General features: G+C 55.5%; 1 protein-coding gene across 2 annotated transcripts in view; it reads left to right on the top strand.

Annotated features, from left to right (window-relative positions):
* The window catches only part of COL5A1 (collagen type V alpha 1 chain), a 207,906-nt gene that overhangs the window by 137,366 nt on the left and 44,382 nt on the right, over positions 1-26,158 (top strand). For both annotated transcript variants that reach the window (XM_055350981.2, XM_055350982.2), the window contains exons 27-37: positions 411-464; positions 5,572-5,616; positions 8,160-8,213; positions 10,490-10,597; positions 11,497-11,550; positions 14,514-14,567; positions 20,527-20,571; positions 20,707-20,760; positions 21,819-21,863; positions 22,282-22,335; positions 23,827-23,880. In XM_055350981.2, the coding sequence (XP_055206956.2) occupies positions 411-464; positions 5,572-5,616; positions 8,160-8,213; positions 10,490-10,597; positions 11,497-11,550; positions 14,514-14,567; positions 20,527-20,571; positions 20,707-20,760; positions 21,819-21,863; positions 22,282-22,335; positions 23,827-23,880 (621 nt within the window). The remainder of the gene's footprint in view (positions 1-410; positions 465-5,571; positions 5,617-8,159; positions 8,214-10,489; positions 10,598-11,496; positions 11,551-14,513; positions 14,568-20,526; positions 20,572-20,706; positions 20,761-21,818; positions 21,864-22,281; positions 22,336-23,826; positions 23,881-26,158) is intronic.

Below are 26,158 nucleotides of genomic sequence, written 5' to 3' on the forward strand. Positions count from 1 at the left end.
GCAGCCTTGTCCCTTCTCCCAGCCGGAAGCTCTCCTGATTTATTCCAAGGCCCTTAGGCTGGGAATGCATTTCTTTAGGGACAACACTCCTTGCAGAGCTCCAACGCTGACCTTTCACCTTCTTACTGTTCCCCTAGCCTATCCCTTATTTCCCTGACTGCTGGGGTGGGGCCAGCGTTTGCTTCACCTCTGTGTCCCGCTCAGCATGAGACACAGCCACACCTCCACTGTCAGTGCAGGCTGTGAACACCTGTGCGAGTCTCCCACGGGGAGCCTCTCCGGAGGCTCTGAGCCGGGATGTTCGCCCTGCTCTCAGCAGGAGGGGTATGCCGAACTCTGGAGTTTCCTGATGTTCCCCAGGCACCTCCACACTGGCATGGAGCTAACGGTCTTTTTCTCTTTGGTTTTAGGGTCCACCTGGCCCCCAGGGTCCGATTGGCTACCCAGGTCCTCGAGGAGTCAAGGTGAGAGAGACTCACGCCACTCCAGGTCGTCCTGGAGGTCAGGGTTGGGACTGTGGGCCTTGGCGTGGCTGGTTTTAGGGAATTTTCTGTGGTTTAATGTCCCTGCTATTCAGTCTGGAGTAGCCCAGTCCTCCCAGTCACTTGTGTGGACGCTAGGTCTCAGGACAGTGGGCCTGAGCAGGTGAGGGTGTGACCAGCTGGAGTCAGGAGGGCTGATATGGAGCGCAGGACAGTCTGCAGTCTGGTGACGAAGCCAGGAGCGCGCTGGTGGCCATCTGTCAGGACGGGACACGTCCTTTTGCTTCTTGCCTCTTTTATTGTTGCCATTTGTCAGGCTTCTGCCACTCTCCTCGCAGACAGCAGATCCTGGCTGAGGCCAAGAGCCTGGCCTCTTTCCTGGGGAAGCTCGGAAACATTTCTTCCCAGCCATTTGCACATTCCGAGTGAGAAACAGAGTCTGTCTCCACCGATAGCATCTGGGCAGGCCAGCGCTGTCGCAAGGCGGAGTTCATGGGAGCTGTCCATTTATTCACAATCATTCGTGTTTCTGCCATGACGGGCTCTGACAACCTCGTTACATGGGGCGCACAGCTCCAGAGCAATATCCCAGACACAGGTCCCCTCTGTCACAGCCCAGCTAACTGTGTTTGCTCTGAGCTGGGTAATGCAATCTCGAGTTGTGCTGCTCTCTGGACACGGCACGTTCTGTGTAGACAGACATACCCCTAGGCGCACGCGGACCAGCTCTCTTCTTCCTCTGAGAATGGGGACTTGCAGTATCTTAAAGGCTCATGATGATTCTTTCCTTCAAGATGCTTTTAACTGGATGTGAAGGAATATGTGTGTATATATAGCAACTAGTCAAGCTTGAGGGATTTGTAGAAATGACTCACCAGCTCCCCTGCCCCTCACCTCCCTGGTCTGAAGGGCTTTATGCTTTTCAAACATTGTTGCACATCAGAAGTGTGTGGCCGCCCTGAGGCATGGAGGCCAACTGGAAACTGTTGTCTGCTCCGAATCAACCCTCCTGACTCTGGCTGGTCACCCCTCACCTGCTCTGAGAGCCCAAAACATCAGTTTTCAGTGACATGCCCCAGATTACACTAAAATCGAGGCTGCTGTCAGAAATCAAACCAGGTTCCAAATCAAGTGCCCCACCCTTGTCCCCGGGAGGCCCCGACTTCCATTTCCCAGGAATGAGGACATTCCAAGTTCACGAGGTATTGAAGAGAGACCTCCCAACGGTTGGGAGCCTTAGGTGAGTCAGGTTTTTCCCTAAAGCCAGCTTCTACCAGCAAAATGCCTAGCGAATTTTATAAGGGTGATAATTTAGTAGAAATGCTGATTATGTGAGTTCTATAGCATGTTTATTTTACAAATTCCTGTCGCATAGCAGAAGCCTCTGCCAACTCCCATACATGGCTAATTGCATAACGCTGCTTCTGTGAGCTAAAAAGGTGTTTGCTTTAAGATGTTTATGGAGAATGCTCTTATCTTGTCTATCTGATTAAAATTCATTCATGACATGAGCAATCCAGTTAGACTTGGAAGCAGAGGGTGGAAGGAAAACCGAGGTTTAAAATTATTTTCATCGGGGAAAAAGTTTCTCATACTCCTGTGCATTTGGAAATGTGAGTGGTGTCGGCGCCTCACGAGTTTGGCCCGGGTGGCAGTGATGGTGGCAGGGCGTGGGATTGCGTGGGCCGAGCTGCCGCCATTTGAGGTGAATAGTCGTTGGTGAGAGGGGCCCGTTATTTTCCACCAAAGCCCTACCTTCTTCCCAGGAAAAGGTTCTTAGTCCACTGGGGCTGCTATAACAAAAAGACCCTAAAATGGGTGGCTTGTAAACAACAGGACATTATTTCTCACAGTCCTGGAGGCTGGGACTTCCAAGATCACAGCACCAGCAGATTCAGTGTCTGCGGAGGGCTGCTGCCTAGTTCCTTGATGGTCCCCTCTCACTGTGTCCTCACATAGCAAAAGAGGGGGAACGAGCACCCTGGGGCCTCTGGTAAAGGCATAATCCTAATCACAGGGGCTCCACCCTGTGACCCAGTCAGTCACCTCCCCACAGCCCCACCTCCTAGTTCCATTGCCTCGGGTATTGGGGTTCACCATATGAGTTTTTGGTGGACACAGACATTCAGGCCACAGCAGGCTCCCTTTGTGTTCCTTTGAGTTCACTGACCTTTGGCCCACCCCCAGGCTTCCCTCTGCCTTGCACGTCTGAAGGGGAACCTGTTTAAGCTTGACTGTCAGCAGAGTCAAATCCACCCCTCGTTTAGCCCCAAGCTGCTAGGGGGTTGCCAGGAGGCCCCAAATATGAGTTCACATCCAGGCCTTGGGCGAAAGCCTGTCCCTCTCTGGGCTGTGGGCACATCTGGCCCCAGCTGTGCTGCAGCTCCTGAGTGCTCCTTCCCGGGGCGGCTGGCCGGCCGAGTCACGGATGCCCCAGTCCAGCCCTTCCCAGCCAGGGCCACTTCCTGCATGACTGGGGAGTGTCCTCTAATGGGAGGTGCTGCTCACCCCACCACGGACACAGCAGCCCCGATGTCAACAGCCCCGTGGCCAAGAAACCCTGGGAAGTGCTGGTTCTGTCTAGTTGGTCCCATTCCTCCGATGGGGATCCTCCAACGGTAGAACTGTAGGACCGGGAGGGGTCTCAGGAGGCTGCGGTCCTACCTGCCTGCTCTCAGCAGGGCATGCGCAGGGTGGGAGCAGCAGCGTCCCCCAGCCTGCCCAGCCAGAGGGAGGAGAGCTGGTGCCAATGCCCCCGGGTGCTGTGCCAGGGAGTTTAGTGCTCCTGGAAAATAATGCCAGCCACACAAACCCAGTCCCCCAGGACTCAGGGCAGGGAGGGGCAGCTGGACATCGCCTTGCATTCAGGATCAGACGCTGCTGAGCAGGCTCAACCCTGATTGTATTCTCAGCCACACCTGCGATTTTCCTGTGCGTTTCAGAGGAAATAAGCAGAATCCAAAGTTGCTCTTCTATTTTGCAAGTATGGTGAGGACTCAAAACTGCCCTAAGAAAAGAAAGTAGCTCATCTCCTAAAAAGCCCTTCTCGGTGGAGTTCTGGGGCTATTGTCTCTGAGGCGATGCCGTGCCGTGGTGAGACGGCAGGTGGTTTTCTGGGGCCCCCAGCTCCGTGTCAGCCAGCGTGGCCCTACCTGTTCTCTTTTCAAAACTCTGGGGGCTTCCAGCCAGGATTGCTTTGGAAGAAGGCGTCTGCTAGGAAAAAAACACCACCAAGTGCTTAGAAACCACTCGCCTCTCAGCAGCTGGCCCAGCTGAGTCACTTCTCACCTTCCTGGGCTGCCCGGGCCCACAGGTGCTGCCAAGCGTGTGCTGTGCTCAGTGGGGGCAGCGGCCTGCAGCAGGCTGTTCTGAGCCTCCTCGCGGCTTGGCTGGCCATTCCCACTCAGCCCTGGAATACGCAAGCCATGTTTGTCCAGTGCTTCCTCTCCATCTTGAGGTCCATGTCCCATCTCAGGCTGGGGCAGAGACTAGTGTAGGAGAGGCTTGTTTGGAGTCGGCCTCCCTGCTTGGGCCAGTGCTGTTTCTGAGCTGTGCCCTATCCCCCCAAGGCGCTCCATGCTGGCCCACATTAGTGTGCCAAGTGCCAGGCCAGGCGAACCAGAGCTGCTCCGAGCCCACCTTGCCCTCCCGGCTGCCTCCGCCCTGTGCTGGGCGTGGAGGGAGGTGTCCCAGGCCTCTCCACTAGTGGTGGCGGCCAGGTGTGAAGCAGACATGACTTCAGCAATGGTGCGTGCGGGTGTAGTGGCAGAGCTCTTGCTTGTCCCCCGTGCTCCAAATCCTCCAGTGATTATGGTTCAGGGCAACCACGCCGCTGCCCTGTTTGCGTGGCTGGAAGTGCCTTGCAGCTGGCACTGGAGTGGAAGGCGTTTCTGCAGTTACATCCGCAGCTCCTTGGCAGAGCCAGGGCACGCAGCCCAAGCCCAGCCACCTCTGCAGAAACGAGCTCCTCCGTGTCTCCATCCCTTCCCAGAGCCCCTCCCTCTCCAGGACCTGGGGAAAGGCCAGAACTGCCAAGTATGTGGGAAGTTCTGACCACCAGAGGGCAGCCGGCAGCCCCTGCGTCCTCCAGTGCTCTGTGGCCCCGGCTTCAGCCTCAGCCTGGAATCCCGGTGCCGGGGGCAGTGTGGCTTCTCTCTCTCTCTCTCAAGTCCCATGGGCAGGTGGCCTGAGGTAGCCCGAGGTAGTCTCTCTAGCTAAAAGTCACCCTGCTGGGAGGGCTGAAGTCAAAGACATTAACAGCAAGGGTGTGGCTGCATAATTCCACCCCACAGATTTACCTCCACTGCCCCAGGCGCTTGGCACAGTGAGAGTGTCGGAGAAATAGTCCTGGGCCCCGTCCCAGAAACTCCTGTTCAGCAGGGAGGTGGGATGGTGTGTCCTGAACTCATGACAACTGCAATAAATATGTTATCATCATTCATTAGTAATATCACAGTATCATCTCTTCATGTTAACACGGAATTGAAATGCATGGCACTGGGCTTCTGTTTATTGACACCTGCTGTGTGCTGGGTGCTAGGTGCTGTTCTGAGAGCTTAGCAGGCATTTCCCTTCCAACAGTGGTAACGAGGTAAGGGTTGTCGTCCTCTCCACTTCCCAAATGAGGAAACTGAGGCACGCAGGAGTCTGGGGCATTGTCAGAGGCCATGGAGGGGGAGCTGGGACCTAATCAAGTCTGCCTTAGACCTCACTTCCTGCTTCCTCCCCAAACCTCTGAAAGGTGGGGGTGTTTCTAGAAGATGATGCTATAATGGGAAGCAGGAGGGGTGTGTTGGCTGCCGGGTGTGGGCCCTTGGAAGGGCGGGTCCAGAGCTTGGGCTGGAAGGCCGGGGATGGGCTTGGGTCTTTGCATAAAGAATAGGAGTCAGTGGAGTCAGCCCAGGAATTGTGGACACGCTGGGCCTCCTGAGGCCACAGGGGGACATATGGGAGGAGGTGTGTTGAGGGCAGGGCGCTGGCCTCATCTGTCAGCTTCAGCGAGCTCAGCCTGTCTTGACACGCCTGCGACAGCTCTAGAAAGGCTGAGACTTGTAACCATTCACTCCTTTTTCTTTTCCCACCCGCACAGGGGGCCGATGGCATCCGTGGTCTGAAGGGCACAAAGGGCGAGAAGGTAAGTCTGTCCTTGCAGCCGTGGGGCCCCCTGCTTAGTCCGGAGCCAAATTCCAGCCAGCGGGGCCCTCCCACAATGCTTCTTCCATGAAACCAGCTGAGGTGGATGTCGCCTCTGAGTACTGAGGGGAATGGATGCCACTCTTTGGAAAGTGTCTCTGTTTGCAGACGGAAGAACAGTAAGTTGAGGAGGATAGGCCCTCAGGTCCCCTGGGGCACATCTCCTAGCAGAGCTTAGTGGGTCCAGGGTTTGTACCTCTGCACAAGGAGAAGGCCTTGGCCCCAGAGACAACACACAGCCCCCCACGTGCCTGCAGGGGCCAGTGGACACCTGTCACCCTCCCCACTCCCAAGTGGGCCGCCTTGCATGGCCGCTGGCACGAGGGTCCATTTAGTTGTTAGATGTTCATCCCTGGGCAGCTCAAGCTGCAGAAACTCACAGTGTGCAGCAGAGCCAGGCAGGGAGGGAGAGAGGCCGTGCCATTGGCCATGGTCCGTGGGGGCAGGTCAGGCCTAAGCAGATCATTGTGGTGAAGACAAAGCTAAACTACACCCCCATGCATGCCTGCCAGAGTCAGAAGCTTGGGTGCAGCCTGCAGCGGCGACAGCCTGAGCCACATGGAGCTGCGTGGCCGGCCACCTTTCTCTTCTCACTGTGGTGGAAGGAAGCTCAGAGCCAAATCCAAGGCCCAGTTATGACACAGATTTAGGCCTCAGGGGCGGCCTCGCCGTGCCGCCCTCCCCACCGTGGCCTCACGCTCTGTTGTGGGTTCACCCTGCCATGCCGTGTAGCCATGCAATACTTGCTTTCCATAAGGCACGTTGGTCCCCTTTGCTGGGCAGACCCTGGGCTCTCCCCTGGCCACGGTGGCCTGCGGGGCTGGAGTGCGGGTGCTGGCGTCTGCTGCTAGGATGGTCCACGTGCCGAGACTCCTTATTTGCTACCTGTCGAAGATGTCGCTTGGATCCTTTCTTGTGAAATCTGCCGGCCTTAAAGCCATTCCCGAGGGGATTCATTGAGCGGCCACAACTGAATCAGAAATGATGTGGCAGCAGGAACGCTCTTGTTCCACAGAGTTTGCTGGGCGTGCTTGTCCCTGGTTTCTGTTCTTAGTGTCTGCCCTTGTGGGAGGACCAGCCAGGAGGCCTGAGCCTGTGCCATCTCGGCTCCTTCCCAAGGGCATCCGCACAGTGGAATCCTAAGTCCTCATCCAGGAAAGCTGAGCAGTTTGGCCTCTCCAAGAGCACTGCTTTCTACATGGAGCCCGTCGGGGCTTCGGAACATGAGGGCCTTACGAACACAGGGTCCCCATCCCAGAATTCCATCCTGTTGGTCCCCGGGAGGCTCCCTCACCTGAGGACCTTTCATCCTTTCCAAGGTGGCTTCACAGAGTCCAGCTTTGCCGCTTGATCTTGTCACATTTGTCCCTAGCCAGAGACAGGGCTACCTGAGATGATACTGATTGGGCTGTGCAGGGGATGCCTTCTTGCCAGGAGAGCTCCCGCACTGTTCCCGAGGGCCACGCAGGCAGCCCGACATGGTGTGGGGAAGGAGTGGGGCGGTGTCAAGGGACCGTCTTTGTGGACTTCTGCATTATTTGTGGCCGCTGCTAAGCTTCCAGCACTACGTGAACACTGTGAACAAGTGCCTTGAGGCCCTGGGGGCCCTGGGAGCCCCGGGAGCTGGCGGGCTGGCTGGAAAGGGCTGGATTCTCACTGCACAGAAAGCTGCCTCCCTTGCGTGTGCCCCCAGCCGGGCCTTGAATGTTTACGACTGGCTGAGTCCCCAGATCCTGTCCTTTCACTCTTTTTGGATCAAGATGTAGCCCCTGAATAATGACAGGAAAAGCCCAGCCAAGGGCCCTCTCTCTGGGAGCCACCCGTGCCCTCTGTGGAAGGATCTGAGGGCTTTTGCCCTGTGTTTTCTGGGATGGGGAATGTCTAGACCAGGGACTCAAATGGACAGCAGGGGCACTGACACGCGGCAGCCTCACTTGGGTCCCAGGTTCACCAGTAACCCAGGGGTGCGCGGGCCGCTGACTTCCCCCGCCGCCCCCGGCAACACCCCTACCCTTCAGAAAGCACTGCCTGTTACTGCAGTGCCGGCAAGAGCAGGCGTTAGGGATTCTTTGCAGGGGCATTTTCATCCAGCTCCCCGTCCTCAATTGTCACCCCCTTTACCCGTCACTTCAGTGCTTCAGTGCTGATGGGACGCCACAGAGTGCACTGAGAAACGATACTGGGAGCTCAGGGGCCTGGGCTTGCTGAGGCCTCGCCATGCAGAACATTCAGATTCAAACTGGGCCTGCCCAAGAAGCAGGGACGCAGCTCTCTCCAGCTTCAGAACATTACAGCTGGGAACGCAGAGCTCACGGGAAAGCCATTCTCGAGGGATGGGCCCCAAGCCCACCCCGTCCGGGGAGTGTGCTGCCCCCCAAGGGTGGGGGACCTGGTGCTGAGTGTGGTTGTTTGGAGCGGGGAAGGGACCACCAGGGAGGCGGGTCCTCTTGCCTAGACTAAGGCACTCTCTTGTCCCATATTCAGGGTGAAGACGGCTTTCCTGGGTTTAAAGGAGACATGGGCATCAAGGGTGATCGGGTGAGCATCTCAGGTTTGGGATTTGGGCTGGGGAAAGCTGGGTGGGCTTGGCCGTGTGGGAGGGGGTGGGGATGTTTGCTGCCACAGGGCAGCTTCTCAGAATGGAGGTAAACTCTTGGTAGAGATTCCTGGTAGGAAGGGGACAGTGGTGTGGAGCCCAGGGCCCGACTCTCTCCAGCTCCTCTTCACCTCCTCCTCCTCAGTTTGCCCCTTGGGGACTGGGAATAACCTGTGGTTGCCAGCTCCTCCGCCCAGTGTCCCACACAGGGGGTCAGTGGGGCTGGGTTCACTTCTGACTGCACCTGTGGACTGCAGAGTTACTCACCTGACTCAAGAGGGATACTCGGTGCCTGGGAAGAGAAAGGAGAGCAGCTACGGAAATGACCCAGCCTACTGAAGGAGCGCGGCTGCTGCCCAGGCCACAGGGCTGGCGCCCACAGGGCAGCACGCGACGTGGGTCTAGGATCCCTGTGAGCCTGGGGAGCGTCCTGGTCCCCAGACAGTTCTTCAGGGTCCCTGGGACTCCCACACAGTCCTGTGGTCTGTGATTTTGGCTCAGGAGACCTGGCTTATTTTTAAATGAATAATTTAGCTCGGCTCCAGAGAAAGCCGGTGGGTGCTGGGAGGGACTGGGGCTTGCCGGCAACCACAGAAAGTGACGGGCTGCATGTTCCTGTAATTAAAGAGAAGGTGACGCAAAGGGCACGAAGGAAGGGTAGGGAGCTCTTAGAGCAGCCAGGGTGGCCACAAAACTCTTGGAGGTTTCCCCAGTAACCTCTCAGTGAGCAGAAGCCCAGCAGAAGGAACCGAAGACGCCTCGGCCTCCGGTGGGCACAGCCGTGGTGACAGCTGTGCACGCACCGGGACGGACATCTGTCGGCTGCAGCAGGGCTGTCACCCAGCTGCCGCAGTCATCCCCCTGCAGCGCCGGCTCGCAGGTGGCTTTCCAGAACAGGAAAGCCCCACACACTTGGCACTTCGTCCCGACCTGGCAGGCAAAAGGCAGAGGCAATCTGCACCTCTGTGGGAAGGAAGGGGGAGGAAGGAGGGGATCTGTTTTGCAATGTTGTCCCAGTTAAGTTGCTGCTAAAGGTACCTATTCTAGAAGTTCTTTCCTAGTGGAAGGCTCCTGAATCCCCACAGCCCAGCGGCTTCTCGGTTTGATGGTGAAAGTCCTTTTCTCCTCCTTTCTGATGCCTCAGAGTTCACACATGTGGCGTCCACATGACGAGGGTGCAGCTTCAGAAGAGATGACACACGTTCCCGTCCCAGGGCTCCGAGAGTGGAGCTCTCGTTGCCATGGGACGAGGGTGGGATGCAGGGGTGGGACCCATCCTGAGCCCAGGGAACAGGACCCCATATGCGGACGTCTTCAGAGAGCACAGCCTGGCACTTTGCACCTTCTCCGTGCTCTGTAAATGTGTGCAGGATTATTTTGTTGAACGAGAGGAACACCTCTTAGGGACAGAGAGTTCCTGACCCGATGACAGATTAGAGCCTCAGAATTGGGAAGTTACTATTTTTCTCTATCTGAGCAATACACATTTCTGTTGTGGGCTTGCACCACTGCTTTACAGCTGCTCTTAGAGACAGATGATCAGAGGAGGATCCATCCATTGCTGGACAAAGGGTGCCGGGAAGGGCATTTAGAGACTCTGCCGTGGCACTACCATTGCCTGGGCAGGCTCCAGAGCCCTCTCCCCTGTCTGAGCCCCGAGCTCCCAATCTGTAAGTTGAGGAAGTTGGACAAGGCGGAATTTAAGCCCGTCTGTTCCTGGGACGCCTCCTGAGGCCCTCCCGTGTGCTCGTTATGCCCAGGTAACGGCCCCATCCAGGGCTGGGGTCCACTTCCATACCTCCTGGGGTTTCAGAAGCAGCAGCAGCTCCCAGTCACTCTGCTCTATTTGGAGAAACAGCAATTCAGAGCTACTATTGTTAACCAAAGTTATTTTAGCCAAGAGGCACTCAATTTAGAGAAGGTAATTGGGAAGTAGGAGCGTGCAGCCTTGAGAAAATAAATAGCAGGCAACCTCGGTGCAGAGACCAGCTTCCACAGAGCCCGGGAGCCCGGAAATTCGCGGCACAATGCGCTCGCTTTGTCAGTGGCTCCGGGAGCAGCTCCGTGGTCTGAGTGAGGCCGAGCTGGTGGAGCAGCTCTGACCACAGGGTGCCTGTGACCCGTCCGCTTGCTCCTTGCTCTCAGAATGGTGGTGGAGAATAGTGTGTGTGTGTGTGTGTGTGTGGGGTCTTCTCACCTCCTCTTTTCTGGCTTGCAGGGGGAGATCGGCCCACCCGGTCCCAGGGGAGAAGATGGCCCTGAAGGCCCAAAGGGTCGCGGAGGTCCCAATGGTGACCCCGGTCCTCTGGGACCCCCTGGGGAGAAGGTTTGTGATGTGGGGCGTTCAGCCACTTTCTTGGGAGGGATCTGACAGGCCCTTCCCCATGGCCTCGGGCTCCCGTTGGCTGTGGCTGCCCTAGGCATGGGGTGGGGGTGATTCCTGAGTGGGCTCCTGTCTCCACCCTGGGTTCTCGCTGCTGCTCCTATGAAGCTGTTGGTTGAATGATGACCCTTTCCTTGTCCTGGGTTCGCCCCTTCCCAGCCCTCCACCATCGCCTTGGAGGGCTCCTTCCTCCCGGTGGCTACAAAGCCTGCGTTCTGAGCCCCAACATTCCAGGACCCCTGTCCTTGTCACATTCCCGCCTCCACAGCTGGGTAATAACGGTGTCCCCACCATGGCCTGAAGGTGTGGCAGCCTGGCAGGAAGGAAGGCCGGGGTCCTTGGAGCAGGCTCTGGGCATGCAGCCATCAATAGGCCTGCAGTTTCCAGCTGTGGGAGGCTCCTGGGCCAGCCACACACCCTGGCTCCACCCTGTTTCCACCCTGGGCTCAGGCAGGAATGGTGCATGCAGTGGTCCAGGCTTCCTGCCCTATCCTGCTATGTGGACCCATACAAAAGGGCTCAGAGGTGCCCCGGGATGAACACGCTGAGTTGAGGCATTTGCCTCTAATCACTTTGCTCCACAGTGGCACGACCTCTCCTCCAGGGGCCTTCGCTTCTCCCTCGGTGCAGGGACCATCGGGTACCCCCTGGATTTCATGGGTGCTGGCAGTCACCCTCCGCCTAGGGCAGGCAGGGCTTCTGCATAATGACGTGTGCCCCCGCCTCTGGAAACCACACCCTCCTCTAGGCCCCTGCCAGAACGCATGTCCTTTCTGTCTGTTCCGGGGAAACGGATGGAGCAATACCGTGCTGGCCATTAATGCAACTCTTTCTTCCCCCAGGGAAAACTCGGAGTCCCAGGGTTACCAGGGTATCCAGGAAGACAAGGACCAAAGGTAACTTCTGGCCGTGTTAGGTGTCCCAGGACAGGCGGAGGGATGTTCTGCCCGGTCTCCCCACCCTGCATCCGGCCGTGTTAGGTGTCCCGGCACAGGTGGAAGGATGTTCTGCCGATAACTTCCGGCCATGTTACGTGTCCCGGCGCAGGCGGGGTGTTGTACCGCCAGGCCTCCTCACCTTGCATCCAGCTATGTTAGGTGTCCCGGGACAGGTGGAGGGATGCTCCACCGGCCATCTCCACTGTGCACAGGTTCATCCACTCCCCATCCTTGGGGGCGTGTGTGACACTGTGGCTCTCAGCCTCCACCGTGTTCACTGCCTTCTGCATTAATTTGCCGAGTTGAAAGGAGGCTCTTGGGCAATGAGTCTTCTGCCCCAGTCGGCACAGGCACCTGGGGTCCTTCTGGGGTCCTCCTGGAGTCCCCTGCAGTCTTCTGCACCTGTTGCTTGGCTGGTGGCCCTTTTCCCCTGAGTTGTCCATACCCAGAATCCGTGGGATGGTCACCTCTCAACTCCACCTCACTGGCGATTTGAAGGCTATTTGCTCATAATGGAGTATAAGAGAAAAAGGAAACCTTTCTTATGTGAAATCATGTTCAGGTTTAAGTGAAACAGCTCCTTGAGGCTTTGGAAATCATTGAAAATGTTATTTTTTTTTCAAATCTCACATTTTATTATTCATGGTTCTTCCTTAAAGAATAACCAGCTGCCTGCACTGGAGACATAATTAACAGCCGAAGCGGGGTCCCGTCTTTCTCAGATCTGCCTCTGCCCGAGGCATCTCCTTTTAGCCTCAGCACTTTTCGGTCTCACTGGAGCAGTCTTGTTAACAGGAGGACGGGCGTGGTGGGCTGGGGCTGCCCTCCAGGTATTTCCATTCTCATTAAGGAAATGCTCCTATCCGTTCTTCCTGTGGAATGCGAAGCCCCCTGCTCCGTGTGTGTAGATGCACACCCCATATGCAGGAGAGGTAGCTTGCTGTGAAACAGGAATTTCATTTGGGATCTAACAGTGGCTCGTTGAACGTGGGTGTGATGTAGCTGCTGACCGCAGCATCGTCACTGAATGTGGTCAAAGGGGCTGATGGGCACTTTTCCTCTCTTAATATACATCCCTCTGGGGATGGAAAGAAGGGAAGTTTGGGAAAGATGGGTGGCGTAAATCAAGTCCAGGCAACTTTTTGGAAAGGAATGGTACGTGTGTCCTGGGCAGAGACTAGAAGTAGCCATCAGCACAGTGACCCGGTTTCTGAACTGAGCTCTGTGTCACCTGCACTGAGGTTTCCTGGGTCCTGCCCCCTGCCTAGATTGGCAGGTGGGCGTATGAGTGGCTTGGCTGAACTCAGTCCCCTGTGAGAGATACAAGGTTTGGACATGTGTGAGCTCTTCATGGATACAAGTGTGCATTCAGGACAGGATTTTAAGCCAGACAAATAGAGACCTGCCAAAGACAGCGGCCAGCGCCAACCCTGTGGGCAGCTAAGCGACCTCACTGCGGTGCTGCTTCCTGCATGGGTGTTTGGCTATTCACCAGGTCAGAGTCCCTAAATCCATCTCTGGTCTGTGTGCACCTTGCAGACTTCTAGAATTAAAGAGCTGGTAGGTGCTATAGTCAGTGCATAAATTTGCATTCATTCCCAACTCTGCAAGCTGCTGTGCTTTATTTAAAGGGATTGTGGGACGCCAACACAACGTGCACAAGGCACAGAAAATACAATGTCACAGTGCAATGTTCATGTCTCACCTCAGTTCAGCTCAGCAGTGTGTGTCCCTTTCTCCCAAACACCAGCCACCCTCTTATGGACATGGGTGCGTGGGGGATGGTGGCAGGGGAGGGAGCATGATGAAACTCCATTTGGCTTTTTAGAGCTGAAGCCTGTGAAATGCTTAGGAAATATTTATTGAGTAGAGAGGATGGATAGAGAGATAGGTGGGTGGGTGAGTGGAGGGGTGTGGATAGGTAGGCAGATGGATGAATGGGTAGGTGTGTGGGTGTGTAGGCAGATGGATAGACAGATAGGTGGGTTGGTGGGAAGAGAGGTGGATGAATGGATGGGTGGGCAGGTGGGGTAGATACGTAGATGGATGGATGAGTGGGCAGGTAAGTAGACAGGTGGATGAATGGAGGGGTGGGTTTACAGGTAGGCAAATCGATGAATGGGCAGGTGGGTAGGTAGACACATGGATAGACACATAGGTGGGCTGCTGGGCAGAGAGGTGGATGAATGGATGGGTGGGCAGGTAAGTAGACAGGTGGATGAATGGAGGGGTAGGTGGATAGGTAGACAGGCAAATGGATGAATGGTTAGGTGGGTAGGTAGGCAGGTAGATGTATACATAGGTAGGCCAGTGGGTGGATAGGTGGGTGAATGGATGGGTGGGCAGGTGGGTAGACAGTTGGGTGAATGGAGGGGTGGGTGGATAGGTAGGCAGACGGAATGAATGGGTAGGTGGGTGGGTGGGTAGGTAGACAGATAGATGGATAGACAGATAGATGGATAGACAGATAGATGGATAGACAGATAGGTGGGCCAGTGGGTAAACAGGTGGATGAATGGGTAGGTGGGCAGATGGGTAAACAGGTGGATGGATGGGTGGGCAGATGAGTAGACAGGTGGATGGTGGATGGGTGGGTAGACAGGTGGATGGATGGAGGCATGGGAGGATAGGTAGACAGGCAGATGGATGGGTGGGTGGGTGGGTGGGTAGACAGGTAGATGGATGAATGGGTAGGTGGGTAGACAGGCGGATGAGTGGGTGGGTGGGTAGACAGGTAGATGGATGAGTACGTGGGTAGGTGAGAAGGTAGGTAGACAGGTAGGTGGGTGGTTGGGTGGGTGGGCAGGTGGAGTCTGGGGCAGAGGCTGTGCACTGGCATGCAGGCGGTCCCCCAGGCGGCCCATGCAGCATGACTCATTCCTGGCCCAGCTCTGATGCCTCCTCCTTAAACTCTCTTTCAGGGCTCTATTGGATTCCCTGGATTTCCTGGCGCCAATGGAGAGAAGGGCGGCAGGGTAAGGATAGCCTGGCCCCTGGGCAGGCAGCTTGTTCGGCTGCCTTGGTGCATAGCAAGTTGGTTCTCCAGCCGATGGCCTGTTTATTTCTCACTCTCTTGCTTCTGAAACTGCTCTCCTGAATGGCTGGCCTTAAGCTCTTGAACTTCAGCACCACATGTTGGTGACACTCTCCAGACGGTGGGCTGGGCAGGTATGTGATAGGAAGGGGCAGAGGCAGGAAGGAAGTGTGCTGAGAAAATGGAGCTTTCTAATTAGCACCACAATCCAGAAGGCTCTTTCAGGTCATTCTGAAAATCAGATTCTTCTCCTCTACCCAAGTGGACTTTTCCTGCAAGCTAATTTTAAAAGGAAGGGAAAAAGGAGATTGTTTTTTCCCTTCAAAAATGTCCTGCTACTTAACCGTCGTCCAGATTTAAAGTCATTTAAATTAACATTAGCTTGAACGGGATTAGCAAGCTGCCATTGTCATAAACACCACCAGGTTGCAGTGTGGTTCGAGTCCCCTTTGTCCTCACCCTCAGCGAAGGAACAGGGGGCCGGGCTGAGGGAGCCGTGTTCTCCCCGCACCTTCTGGAGCCCCCGCTGGCCCAGGCCTCCCTGCAGGAGCGGTCCTGGATGCTTGTTAGTGAAATCACAGTGCCTCAGCATTGCCACTTGGGAAAACAGGAGAGAGATGGTCCTCAGGCCTTGGACTCTGAGCTGGCCTTGTCCACGGGGCATATGGCAGGGACAGAGAAAGGCCAGTCTGTGGTGTACATGCAGGACAGCATCTGCAGAGCAGGCCTGGGGGACATGCTCCCTGAAAGATGGCAGAGCTCACATCTGCCTTGTAGCCCCAGCCATGATCCTGCAGCCCTGCCCAGCCCGTCCTCCTATGCCCCATCCTGCTCTCCCAGGGCAGACAGAGCTACAGGGTTGCAGCTCCCTCTTGGGCCTGTCCCTCCTGGCCAAAACCTTATGAGCAAACAAATGTGTTCTGCCAGATTCACAAAATAGGAAAAAGAAGTCTGTTCTGAGTGTAAGTTGGCAGCACAGACCCAAGGAGACTATTATCTCCATCTCCACCCCTCTCTGTCTCTGTCCTTTTACCCATCCATCCATCCACCCACCCATCCCTCCATCCATCCACCCACCCACCAACCCATCCACCCATCCATCCATGCATCCACCCACCCACCCACCCACCCACCCACCCACCCAGCCACCCAGCCACCCAGCCACCCAGCCACCCAGCCATCCAGCCACCCACCCATCCATCCATCCAGCCTCCCACCCATCTATCCAGCCACCCACCCACCCATCCACCCATCCATCCACCCACCCACCCATCCATTCATCCATCCACCCACCCACCCACCCACCCATCCATCCATCCATCCATCTATCCATCCACCCACCTACCCATCCACCCACCCACCCATCCATCCATCCAGCCACCCACCCATCTATCCAGCCACCCACCTACCCATCCACCCATCCATCCACCCACCCACCCATCCATTCATCCATCCACCCACCCATCCATCCATCCATCCATCCATCCATCCATCCATCCACCCACCCACCCATCCATCCATCCATCCATCCATCCATCCATCCATCTTCTATTATCTGTCTATCTCTGTCAGTATCTATCCAACCCATCCACCTCTCCATCTGTCTCTATCCAGCTGTCATTCTTCCTCTGGAGAAGCCCTGAGTAGTGCCTTTGGGAATACACTGTCTTCTGAAATACTCTTAGGTGCCACTGTGAGAAACATGGGGAATGTGAGGTACCCCGGTGGGCGGCTCCTGTGCGGGGGGACCTTTCACACTGCACTGCAGTGAGAGTGTCTGGGAGAGGATATGGCCTTCTGCAGCTGGTCATGGGCTGTGACCGCAAGCCCTTTTCATGGAGGACCGTGTGGGACCAGGGACCTCGTGGAGCACCTGGAGCCCTTGCTCACTCCCATGCTCCTGACTGGGGCTCTGCCCCTCATGCGTCTCAGCCTCCCCACCCACGAGCCGAGGAGCTTAGATGGATGCTCCAGATGTCCAGGGCATCAGCACTGTGGGTCACGGGACACAACACAAACCTGACTCAAGCCCAGACCTGCCAGGCACCACGTGCCCCAGTCACACATAGGAGCTACTCACAGCCTTTCTGCGGCCTCTGGGTGTCTGGCCCTGCCCAGGGACATTTCGTTCACTGCTGCACCTGGCTGGTGGCACAACCCACAACACAGACCTCAGGCCAAAAGGGCGAGGCCGTGTGCTTCCCCTTGAGCCGTGGTGGTGGTGGTTCATGTGTGTGAGATGGAGCCCTGGCCTCCTTCATCTTTGCCATCACAGCCCTTCAGAGCCTCCCGTTCAGGACACTGAGCACAGCCTTTGCCCGCATGAGCCTTCGGTGGCATCGTCACTGCAGAATGAAGCCTGCAGCACTGCCTGGCTTTCTGGACAGGGTTGATGCTTTGTACCAAGTTCGGGGAATGACGGAGAGTGTGGGTGCCCTCTGATCTAGTAGGTTGGGCTTCCTGAATGTCCACAGGAAGCTGAGGGCTGGGCTGTCCTTGCAAAGGGACCCTTCCTCTTTTGTTGACTGCAGAAGCCTCACTTAGGTTACCCAGAAGCCTCTGGGCGCTGGCTTGCCTTCTGCGCCTCGGTGAACAGATGCTGCCTCCCAGGTTTCGCCCTTGGCCGCCCTTCTTTTGCCTTGGGCTTTGGACTTGGTAGTCTTGGGCGCAGTCCATTCACTTAAACAGCACGTGCGTCGCGAGTCCTTTCTCAGTGCTGGGCGCTCTGCTAGGCTCTGAGGACTCTGGTGGTCAAAGCAGACATCCCTCTGGCATCCAGAGCGAACACCACCTGGTAAGCAGCACTCAGAGGAGTGGTGGCTGTGACGACGAAGGACGAGGGTGAGTCAGGGAAAGGTCATAGGCACCAGGGTCTGACCCAGAAGGTCCAGGGAGGCCTCCTGGAGCAGTGACATTTTTGCTGAGCCCTGCAGGAGGGACAGAAGTGGATAGGTGAGGTATGGAAAGCAGGCAGAGCTGTGGGGTCAGGAGGTGAGGAGCCGGGGGCCGGCACAGGGCCGAGCCTGGCAAGGGAGATGTGGGAGTGGGCTGTGGGCTGCAGAGCCTGCCAGGGCAGCCAGCTGCTTTGGGGGAAGCTCTTTATCCCAAGGCACTGGGACCTACTGAAGGTTTTAGCCAGGGGGAATGGCACTGAAGGTTGTTTGAAACAGCTCTGGTCCCAGTGTGGGGCAGGAATGGGAAGGGGACCATTCCAAGGGTTGAAGGGAAAGCCAGTGGGATGTCTGTGCTCATCCAGAGAGGTCTTTTATTTATTTATTTATTTATTTAGAGACAGAGTCTCACTCTGTCACCCAGGCTGGAATGCAGTGGTGCGATCTCAGCTCACTGCAACCTCCACCTCTCAGGCTCAAGCAATTCTCTTGCCTCAGCCTCCTAAGTAGCTGAGATTACAGATCGCCTGGCTAATTTTTGTATTTTTAGGAGAGACAAGATTTCGTCATGTTGACCGGGCCAGTTTCGAACTCCTGACCTCAAGTGATCTGCCTGCCTCAGCCTCCCAAAGTGCTGGGATTACAGGCGTGAACCACCATGCCCGGCCCAGAGAGGTCTTTTAGAAGATCTTAGATATTCTGGCCAGATGGATGCTTCTAGGTGCTAGGATGCCAGGCCTGAGTGTCCGCATGCATGTGTGCATGTGTGTGTACATATGTGTGTGCGTGTGTGCATGTGTGCATGCATGTGTGTGCGTGTGTGTATCTGTGTGTGCGCACGTGTGTGTGCACGCGCATGTGTGTGTGCATGTGTATGTGTATGTGTGTCTGCCTTCCACATGAGGGCTGCCTGCTGTCTGTCTGCCTGGTCCTACCTTCTGCAGAGCTAGCGTTGGTTCTGTGGACCTTGACTATGGGCCAGACATGGAAATGGCAGGAACATAAGCTGCTATGTCAAGCCAGCTGAAGCCAAAGGAAGAGGAGTGGGTGTGAGCAAAGTGTTGCTTTGCCCCTCGGGCCTCGGGCAAAGGAGGGATCCCAGGAGCTCCTTCCTGGGAAGGGGGAAGACCCGCTCTTCAGATGCACCTGCCCGAAAGTGGAAGGCCTCTCCTAGCTGTGTTTGACTTCCCCAGTAGAAGGTCCCCTCTCAAGCTGTGTTTGGCTTCCCAGCACGGCCATTGCTGGGACTGTCCACTCCTTCCTAACGGCGAGAAGACAGGTGCCCACAAGCAATTTGCCAGGGAGAAGGAAGGTTAAGGAGACTAGGGGGGACATTCTGTTCCACAGCTCCAGTCACAGGGACTCGAAATTCTTTGGCTTGAGTTAGTTTATAAAGAAAACAGATGAGCAAGATGCCTGCTGGGAGCCCCAGATGGCGTTGTGGTCGAGCCGGTATTTTGCTAACTGCCAGGGCCCCAGCGCCTGTGCCTCGGGCACAGTCAGTTTGGGTTGCAGTCATTTTTGTTGCAGGATTAAACCTGTGGTCCAGGTCATAGTGGGACTGTTTTAGGGTGGAGGGTTTTCATTCTAGGGGAGGATGGGAATGAGTAAATCTGGCAGCCCGGGCTCATTCGCACCTAAATGCCAGGAGTCATCAGGTTGGCCGTGGGCATCCTCACCTGTAGAACGCCTATCACTGGAAGAAAGCAGATGTTTCGTTAATTTTCATATGCAAATATTTATTTGAAGCCAGAGGATATCACCATAGTAATTGAAGAACTGGAACCGGAGCGCATTGTTAAAAAGCTTCATAATTAACTCATCATCATAAATGGTTTTAATAAATGCATTTCAAAATGGGAGACTCTAGGAAGCAGTTTTGACTCTGGCAGCAAATGAATGAAAGATGATGAGCGGAAACTTATCAGGTGGTCTCCAGCCATACAGATCCACCTTGGGCGGAGCATCAGAAACCAGTCAAGTTCAGCCAGGCGCGGTGGCTCACGCCTGTAATCCCAGCACTTTGGGAGGCTGAGGCGGGTGAATCACGAGGTCAAGAGATCGAGACCATCCTTGCCAACATGGTGAAACCCCATCTCTACTAAAATTAGCTGGGCGTGGTGGCACACACCTGTAGTCTGTCCCAGCAACTCAGGAGGCTGAGGCAGGAGAATCGCTTGAACCTGGGAGGCGGAGGTTGCAGTCAGCCAAGATCACACCATTGCATTCATTCCAGCCTGGCGGCAGAGCAAGACTCTGTCTAAAAAAAAAAAAAAGAAACCAGTCAAGTTCAGGAAGTTGAGTTGGGACACGGTGGGGGATGTAGGGGCCCCTGCGCGTTCAGCCCGTGGCTTCCGTGTAATGTAGCTTAACTACATTTTCCAGCTCTGACATCTTTGCATTGCATTTGTTTTCTGTGGTTTGGAAAATGCAAAACAACAACAGAAAAAAGAGTATAAATTCTGTTAGAGGAGAAGCCGATGACTCTTGGATATATGATTTATATATTAAATTGCAAGTTTGCGCGTCTGCAGAGCCTGTTGAAAATTTAATGGCTAATATTCTTAACTGTAGCAAAAGTAAATTATGTATGAAAGGGGTTGACTTTCTTCTCTTTTCTTGCAATAATGATTTCCCTCCCTGCCGAGGACAGAGAGAGAAAGAGAGATGAGGAGGAGGGGAAGGAGGGAGGAAGGAGGAGGAGGGATGTAGCCGTGCTCTGAGGAAAGAAACCAGATAATAGTATAAACATCCATCAGACTGCAGGAGGAAAATTGGATTTCAGCAGGACTTGTGCAGGAGTGCAAAGCTGTGTGTGTCGGGTGTGCGGTGAGCTTCTCGCCCTGATAAATCTCCTATTAAAACACGGAAAAGGTGGGTGGCGGGGAGGCCCAGGTTCCTCCTATCCTGCTCTGAATTCACAGTCTCTCAATAACCCGGGAGACAGCTGCCACCTGAGCGGGGCCGGGCATTTAGAGAGTGACTGACCAGCCCCTTCTCTGATTCTAGGGGACCCCTGGAAAGCCAGGACCGCGGGGGCAGCGAGGCCCAACGGTAACCACCCTTTCAGCTTGTGGGCATGTTTGGGAAACGGGAGCATGGTTTAGGGAGCACGTGCCGGGGGCTGGGGGAAGGCGGTGTCTGTGAGTCGGGACTTGAGCTGACCTTCCTTCTCTCCCATCTGTCCAGGGTCCGAGGGGTGAAAGAGGCCCCCGGGGCATCACTGGGAAGCCTGGCCCCAAGGTATGTTTTTGGCCTCCTGGGCGGTGGGCGGCATGAACCCAAGTTGCAAGGCTACAGAGACGTGGAGCGTCTGAGGGTGTCTGTGACCTTTTTTATATATATAAAAAAAGGCAGGACATTTTCTTAGGTGTATTTAAGAAGAAGTTTGTCCCCTCCAGCACCCTCTGGATGCCTTAGATCAGATTTAATTACGTGGCTGAGAACGATGGTCATGAGAAGTGGCCCCAGCAGAGCAGGGACAGGGCCTCGCCCCAACACCTGGGACCCCAAAGACGGCAGCAGGGGGCCAGGCCCACCGCAGACTCACCCGCCCTGGTCGGGAGGCCCCATTTCCTCTCTTGAAAGGGGTTTGAGAGCTGCAGAGGCCTCTACCAGAACCTACAGAAAGTGCTTTCTGGCAGGGGAAGGCCCAGGCCGGCCTCATGCACATTCTTCCCACCGATGGGCATTGAAGCCACTCCTTGGGTGGAGAATCTGGACACAGACCCAGCAGGCAGGCTACTCCTACCTGTCCAGGGTGCCACTCCAGAGCGGGTTCCTGCTGGGATGAGTCTTCCAAGGGCTGAGGGGCCGAGCTGGCCCGTCCCTCGGCTGACCTGAATGCACCCACAGGCCACCCTGAACTCCTCCAGGACAAGCTCTGGGGCACTTCTCGTGTGCCCCGTGACCTGACCTGAGGCTCACCTATGAGAACTCAGAGCAGTAGCTGTCACGTGGGGGTGGCCCTAGAGCAGGTCCCTGCGTTCTGCCTTTGCATGACTTTTCCAGGTGCTCGAGGCTGGGGCACAGCCTTTGTCCCACTCAGGAGACTGTTCTGGAAATGTCCAGCCTTGTAGACACTGGGCTGTCAGCTGCATGCAGAGGCAGGGGGACAGGCAGGCTTTGATAGCCACAGATCAGCGCCAATGCCTTCTGCCCCTTACTGAGGGTCAGGGCCACCTTCAGGGGTGCACACAGGCAATATTTCACTCAGATGTTTTGATGACGTTGTGGGCCAGAGTCTTTTCATCCAAATAATAACAATCATAAGCTTTTCCCCCCTCTCCTTCCCTCTCAAGGGCAACTCCGGAGGTGACGGCCCAGCTGGCCCTCCTGGTGAACGGGTAAGCAGCTGGAGCCTTCGGGGGTGTCTCCAAGGGCAGAGCCTGCCTCGAATGCCCCCTGCACTTTGTCCTGGGGTGGGCTGGGGCCAGGGAGGCACGCCTCAGACCCTGCTGAAGGGTAGGGTTTTCCTAATATCCCAAGGGTGGGTCACGCCCCGGGAGTGAACTCTTCCGTAGGTCAGGGGCCTGGTCTTGGGGTTTGGGAGTGGCCGAGATGACAGGAAATGGGTCCTGGCCCCATCCTGCCCCCAAGGGTGACGCAGGGTGAGGGAGGGGCTGGAATAATGAAGGAAAGGCCATGGGGAGTGGGAAGAAATGACACCTGCGTTCAGAGAGCCACCGGCACAGGCACATCAGCGGCAGGAGCTGCTCGGAAGAGACCTCTTGTCCTCAAACTGGCCTTTCTCTCTGTTCCCAGGGACCCAATGGACCCCAAGGACCCACGGGATTTCCTGGACCAAAGGGCCCCCCTGTAAGTAATGGCTTCCTTGCTGGGCCAGCACTGCCTGTCCCCTCCAAAACCCGCCTGTTTTCTCTGAGGTCTGCTCGGAGCTCCTCACAGTGGCCGGTGGGTGGAGGGAGGCCCGAGGTGAAATTCTGGCTGGTCAGATGAGGGGGAGACCCCCCGACCGCCAAGGCTGCTGTGGGGCAGTCTGTGGCTGTGTCCCACTGCCGGGCCCGCCGGCACTGGAGAGGGCTGCACGCTGGGGTCCTCTCTCCTTGAGACTGAAGTGATTTTCTCTCTGAGTTCTGTGTTAGTGCCCTGGGGCCGCCATCACAAAAGACCAGGAACTGGTTGTGGCTTAGAACTGGGTGTGGCTCTTCTCTCACAGCCCTGGGGGCCAGAAGTTGGAGAGTAAAGTGTGGTCAGTCAGAGCTGGCACCTTCTGGAAGCTCTAGGGGAGATGGGGTACCAGGCCTCTCCCGGGGGCTGGTAGCTGCTGCCAGTCCTTGGCACCCAGTGGCCTGTGCACACTCACCCTGGCCACTGCCCCCATCTTCACGTGGACTTCCGTCTGTGTCTGTCTTCTAATCTCTTTCTTTTTTTTGTTTTTTGAGACAGAGTCTCGCTCTGTCACCCAGGCTGGAGTGCAGTGGCTTGATCTCGGCTCACTGCAACCTCTGACTCCTGGGTTCAAGCCATTCTCCTGCCTCAGCCTCCCGAGTAGCTGGGATTACAGGCATGCACCGCCACACCCAGCTAATTTTTGTATTTTTAGTAGAGATGGGGTTTCACCGTGTTGGCCAGGATGGTCTCGAACTCCTGACCTCAGGTGATCCACCTGCCTCGGCCTCCCAAAGTGCTGGGATTACAGCCACCGTGCCCGGAGCCACCATGCCCAGCCATCTCTTTCATTTTATAAGGACACCAGTCACTGGGCTGGGCCCACACCCATCTAGGTTGGCTTCATCCTAATTCAGTTACACTGGCAAAAACCCCATTTCCAAGTGAGGTCACAGGCACAGGTTCTGGGGGTCAGAGCTTCCACATGTCCTTTTTGGGGACACACTTCGCCTTATGGCAGGTGTGATGTATCTTCTCCAGTATCGACAACCATCTAGCAGTGGGATTATGACCCAGCAGGCATGGCGGGGCTGGTGGGAGGAGGTTGGACTTTGCAACTGGACAGACTTGGGTCCTGGCGCCAGCTGTGCCACCTGCTGGCTGGACCTCGGGATACCAACTGGCCTCTTATGCCTCGGTTTCTCCCTTGGTAGATGAGGGTGACAACAGCACGTCCCATAGGGTAGTTGTGAGGATTTTGTACGAGGACAGGCAGGAGCCAAGGACAGCTTTAGATTTGTTGTCACTGTCCCCGTGCCTGCCAGGTGATTGCTCTTCTCAGAGGATGTGCAGGGGCAGGAGCCATGGAAATAATGGTCACTCCACGTGGCATTAAATCTCAAAGGTGGTTGCTTCTCAGACACGAATGAACCTCCTTTCCTTTGGTTTTTTCTTCAGGGCCCTCCAGGCAAAGATGGACTCCCAGGACACCCTGGACAGAGAGGCGAGACTGTGAGTATCGTGGGTGCTGGGGGACATGGCTGGCTGGCTCTCTGACCATCCTGCACGTGGGCACAGCCCTCGCTGCCCAGCGCCATCTAGGACCCTCCCGGCCTGGGAGAGACAGGTTGGCCTCAGAAAGGCTCCCAAGGGCCGGGCCGGCTTCCGCTGACTCAGAGCCAGGCTGTGAGGCAGGGCCAGGGCAGAGCAGTCATGCAGGCCGGCAGCGCCTTATGGCATCTGTGGGCAGAAGGCAGGTGTTGGCTTTGGGCTTTGGTGAGAGGCCACATTTAAAGACACACACAGATTATCCTGGGCCGACTGAAGCCTCGTGCATCCAGCCTTATTTTCCCTCTAGAATAATGCTGAGTGCTACCCAGCTTGAGAGATACATCTTTTAATTGGGAAAGTGCTGGGAAAGGGTCTACATGTTACTCAGTGTCATTCAGTCATTCGATGCTGCAATACTTTAAGAGGGCGGCTGTGGGCCATGCACCAACCCCACCCACGTTCACCCAGGCCCTTCCAGCTCCAATCCAGGGGTTCTGGAGGATGCCTGCAATGTCCCCTTTTACACTAAAGAAAACAAGCGCCAGTCAGGTGGAAGTGGCCTCTAACTAGTCACTCCACTGGGCACATGGTCTTTGTAGTCAGAGACTCCCCTTTCACCTTGCCCTTCACTTTAGAAATGCATATCACAGGCTACTTCATCTAGACCAGAAAGGACTCCAATGTTTTCAGTTGGGAGAAAAAGCCCTCATCAGAAATGGGATCATTTTCCTGGCCCCATCAGCCCTTCGAAATTTGGCCCAGCTCCCTAAAGGTGTGTTTCAGGAAAGGGTGCAGGCACGCCTGTAACCTGGCCCACACCTACAAGCTTGGGGCTCCAGGCTCTGAATATCTGGGGACGTGCAGTGTCGGGTGACTTCCTCGTCACCACGCTGTGTTCCTTCTCCGAGTGCCTACCTACTTTGTCCAACTTAAAGGATGAATTGCACAGATGCAAACATTTCCCACAGAGGAGAGTGAGGGGCATGCCAGGGTCACTGCAAGGGTCTCTGCAGCCACGTTTCTAGGGGTCAAGGTCTCTACGGGACTCTCCCAGCAAAAGCAGGTCCCCTCGTGCAATGGGTCTGTGAGTGCCCTGTTGAATATATTCTCCATGCCTGCTTTGAAAAAATCCCTTTTGTATCTCTTTGGTTCATTGTGATGAAACCTCTTTTAATTATACCTTCACTGGTGTTCTGTATGGCGCATGCTGCCTGATGAATGGAGATTGCTTTGCTCTTTTGTTTATAGAGAAAAATTAAAACATTTCTTCTGAGCTTTGCATATTTTTCTCTAATGCCTTTTCAAGGAGACAAGATAGAAGGTTTTACATATTATGTGCTTTTCTCCCTCTGACTTATTCTGGACGGAGGCTGGTAAAAGAATTAAGCTGCTTGTCTCTGCTCAGAAAGTTGCACATGTACTTCTGGCTGCCTTCTGCCACCCCGGCCACCTCCCTAGACACAGGGCGCTGGAGTGATGCCTGTGTCTCTGAGACCCACTTGGGACATAGCATCTCCTCCATGGGCTAGTCCAGACAATCCTTCCAGAAAGAGCTTCTCTGCAGTGTTGATTTCCTTCTTTTTTAAAAAAATGAAACACAAATGGTAATTATTTCTCCTAAATGTGAGCCAGAAACTTATTTCTCAGCAAAAGGCTGAGGTCATATTCCGTCCTCAACAGCCAGGGTGGCCGAGGGCCCTGGGGAGGCCTTTTTTGTTTTGTGTTAACTTTGACATTAGCAAAACTTAACCAAGGCTCCGATCTCCCTTCAGGCTCTTGAGCTCTTCTCCCTGGGTCCACTGAGCAAGGCATGCCCTTGACACCCATCCACCGTTCCTTACTTCTGACCCCATAAGTGCAATGAACATTAGAAACGATCATTCTAGCCCACAACTGAGCTGGGCTTAAAGGAGCGAGCCCTCCTAGAGTTTGCAAAGAAGCTGAGTCTGGGCTGGGCACAGTGGCTCACGCCTGCAATCCCAACACTTTGGGAGGCCGAGATGGACGGATCACCTGAGGTCAGGAGTTTGAGACCAGCCTGGCCAACATGGTGAAACCCCGTCTCTACTAAAAATACAAAAATTAGCCAGGCATGGTGGCAGGCACCTGTAATCCCAGCTACTCAGGAGGCTGAGGCAGGAGAATCGCTTGAATCTGGGAGGTGGAGGCTGCAGTGAGCCGAGATCGTGCCATTGCACTCCAGCCTGGGCAACAGGAGTGAAACTCTGTCTCAAAAAAA

This window comes from Gorilla gorilla, chromosome 13, assembly GCF_029281585.2.
Source record: "Gorilla gorilla gorilla isolate KB3781 chromosome 13, NHGRI_mGorGor1-v2.1_pri, whole genome shotgun sequence".
In the NCBI taxonomy this organism is placed as follows: domain Eukaryota; kingdom Metazoa; phylum Chordata; class Mammalia; order Primates; family Hominidae; genus Gorilla; species Gorilla gorilla.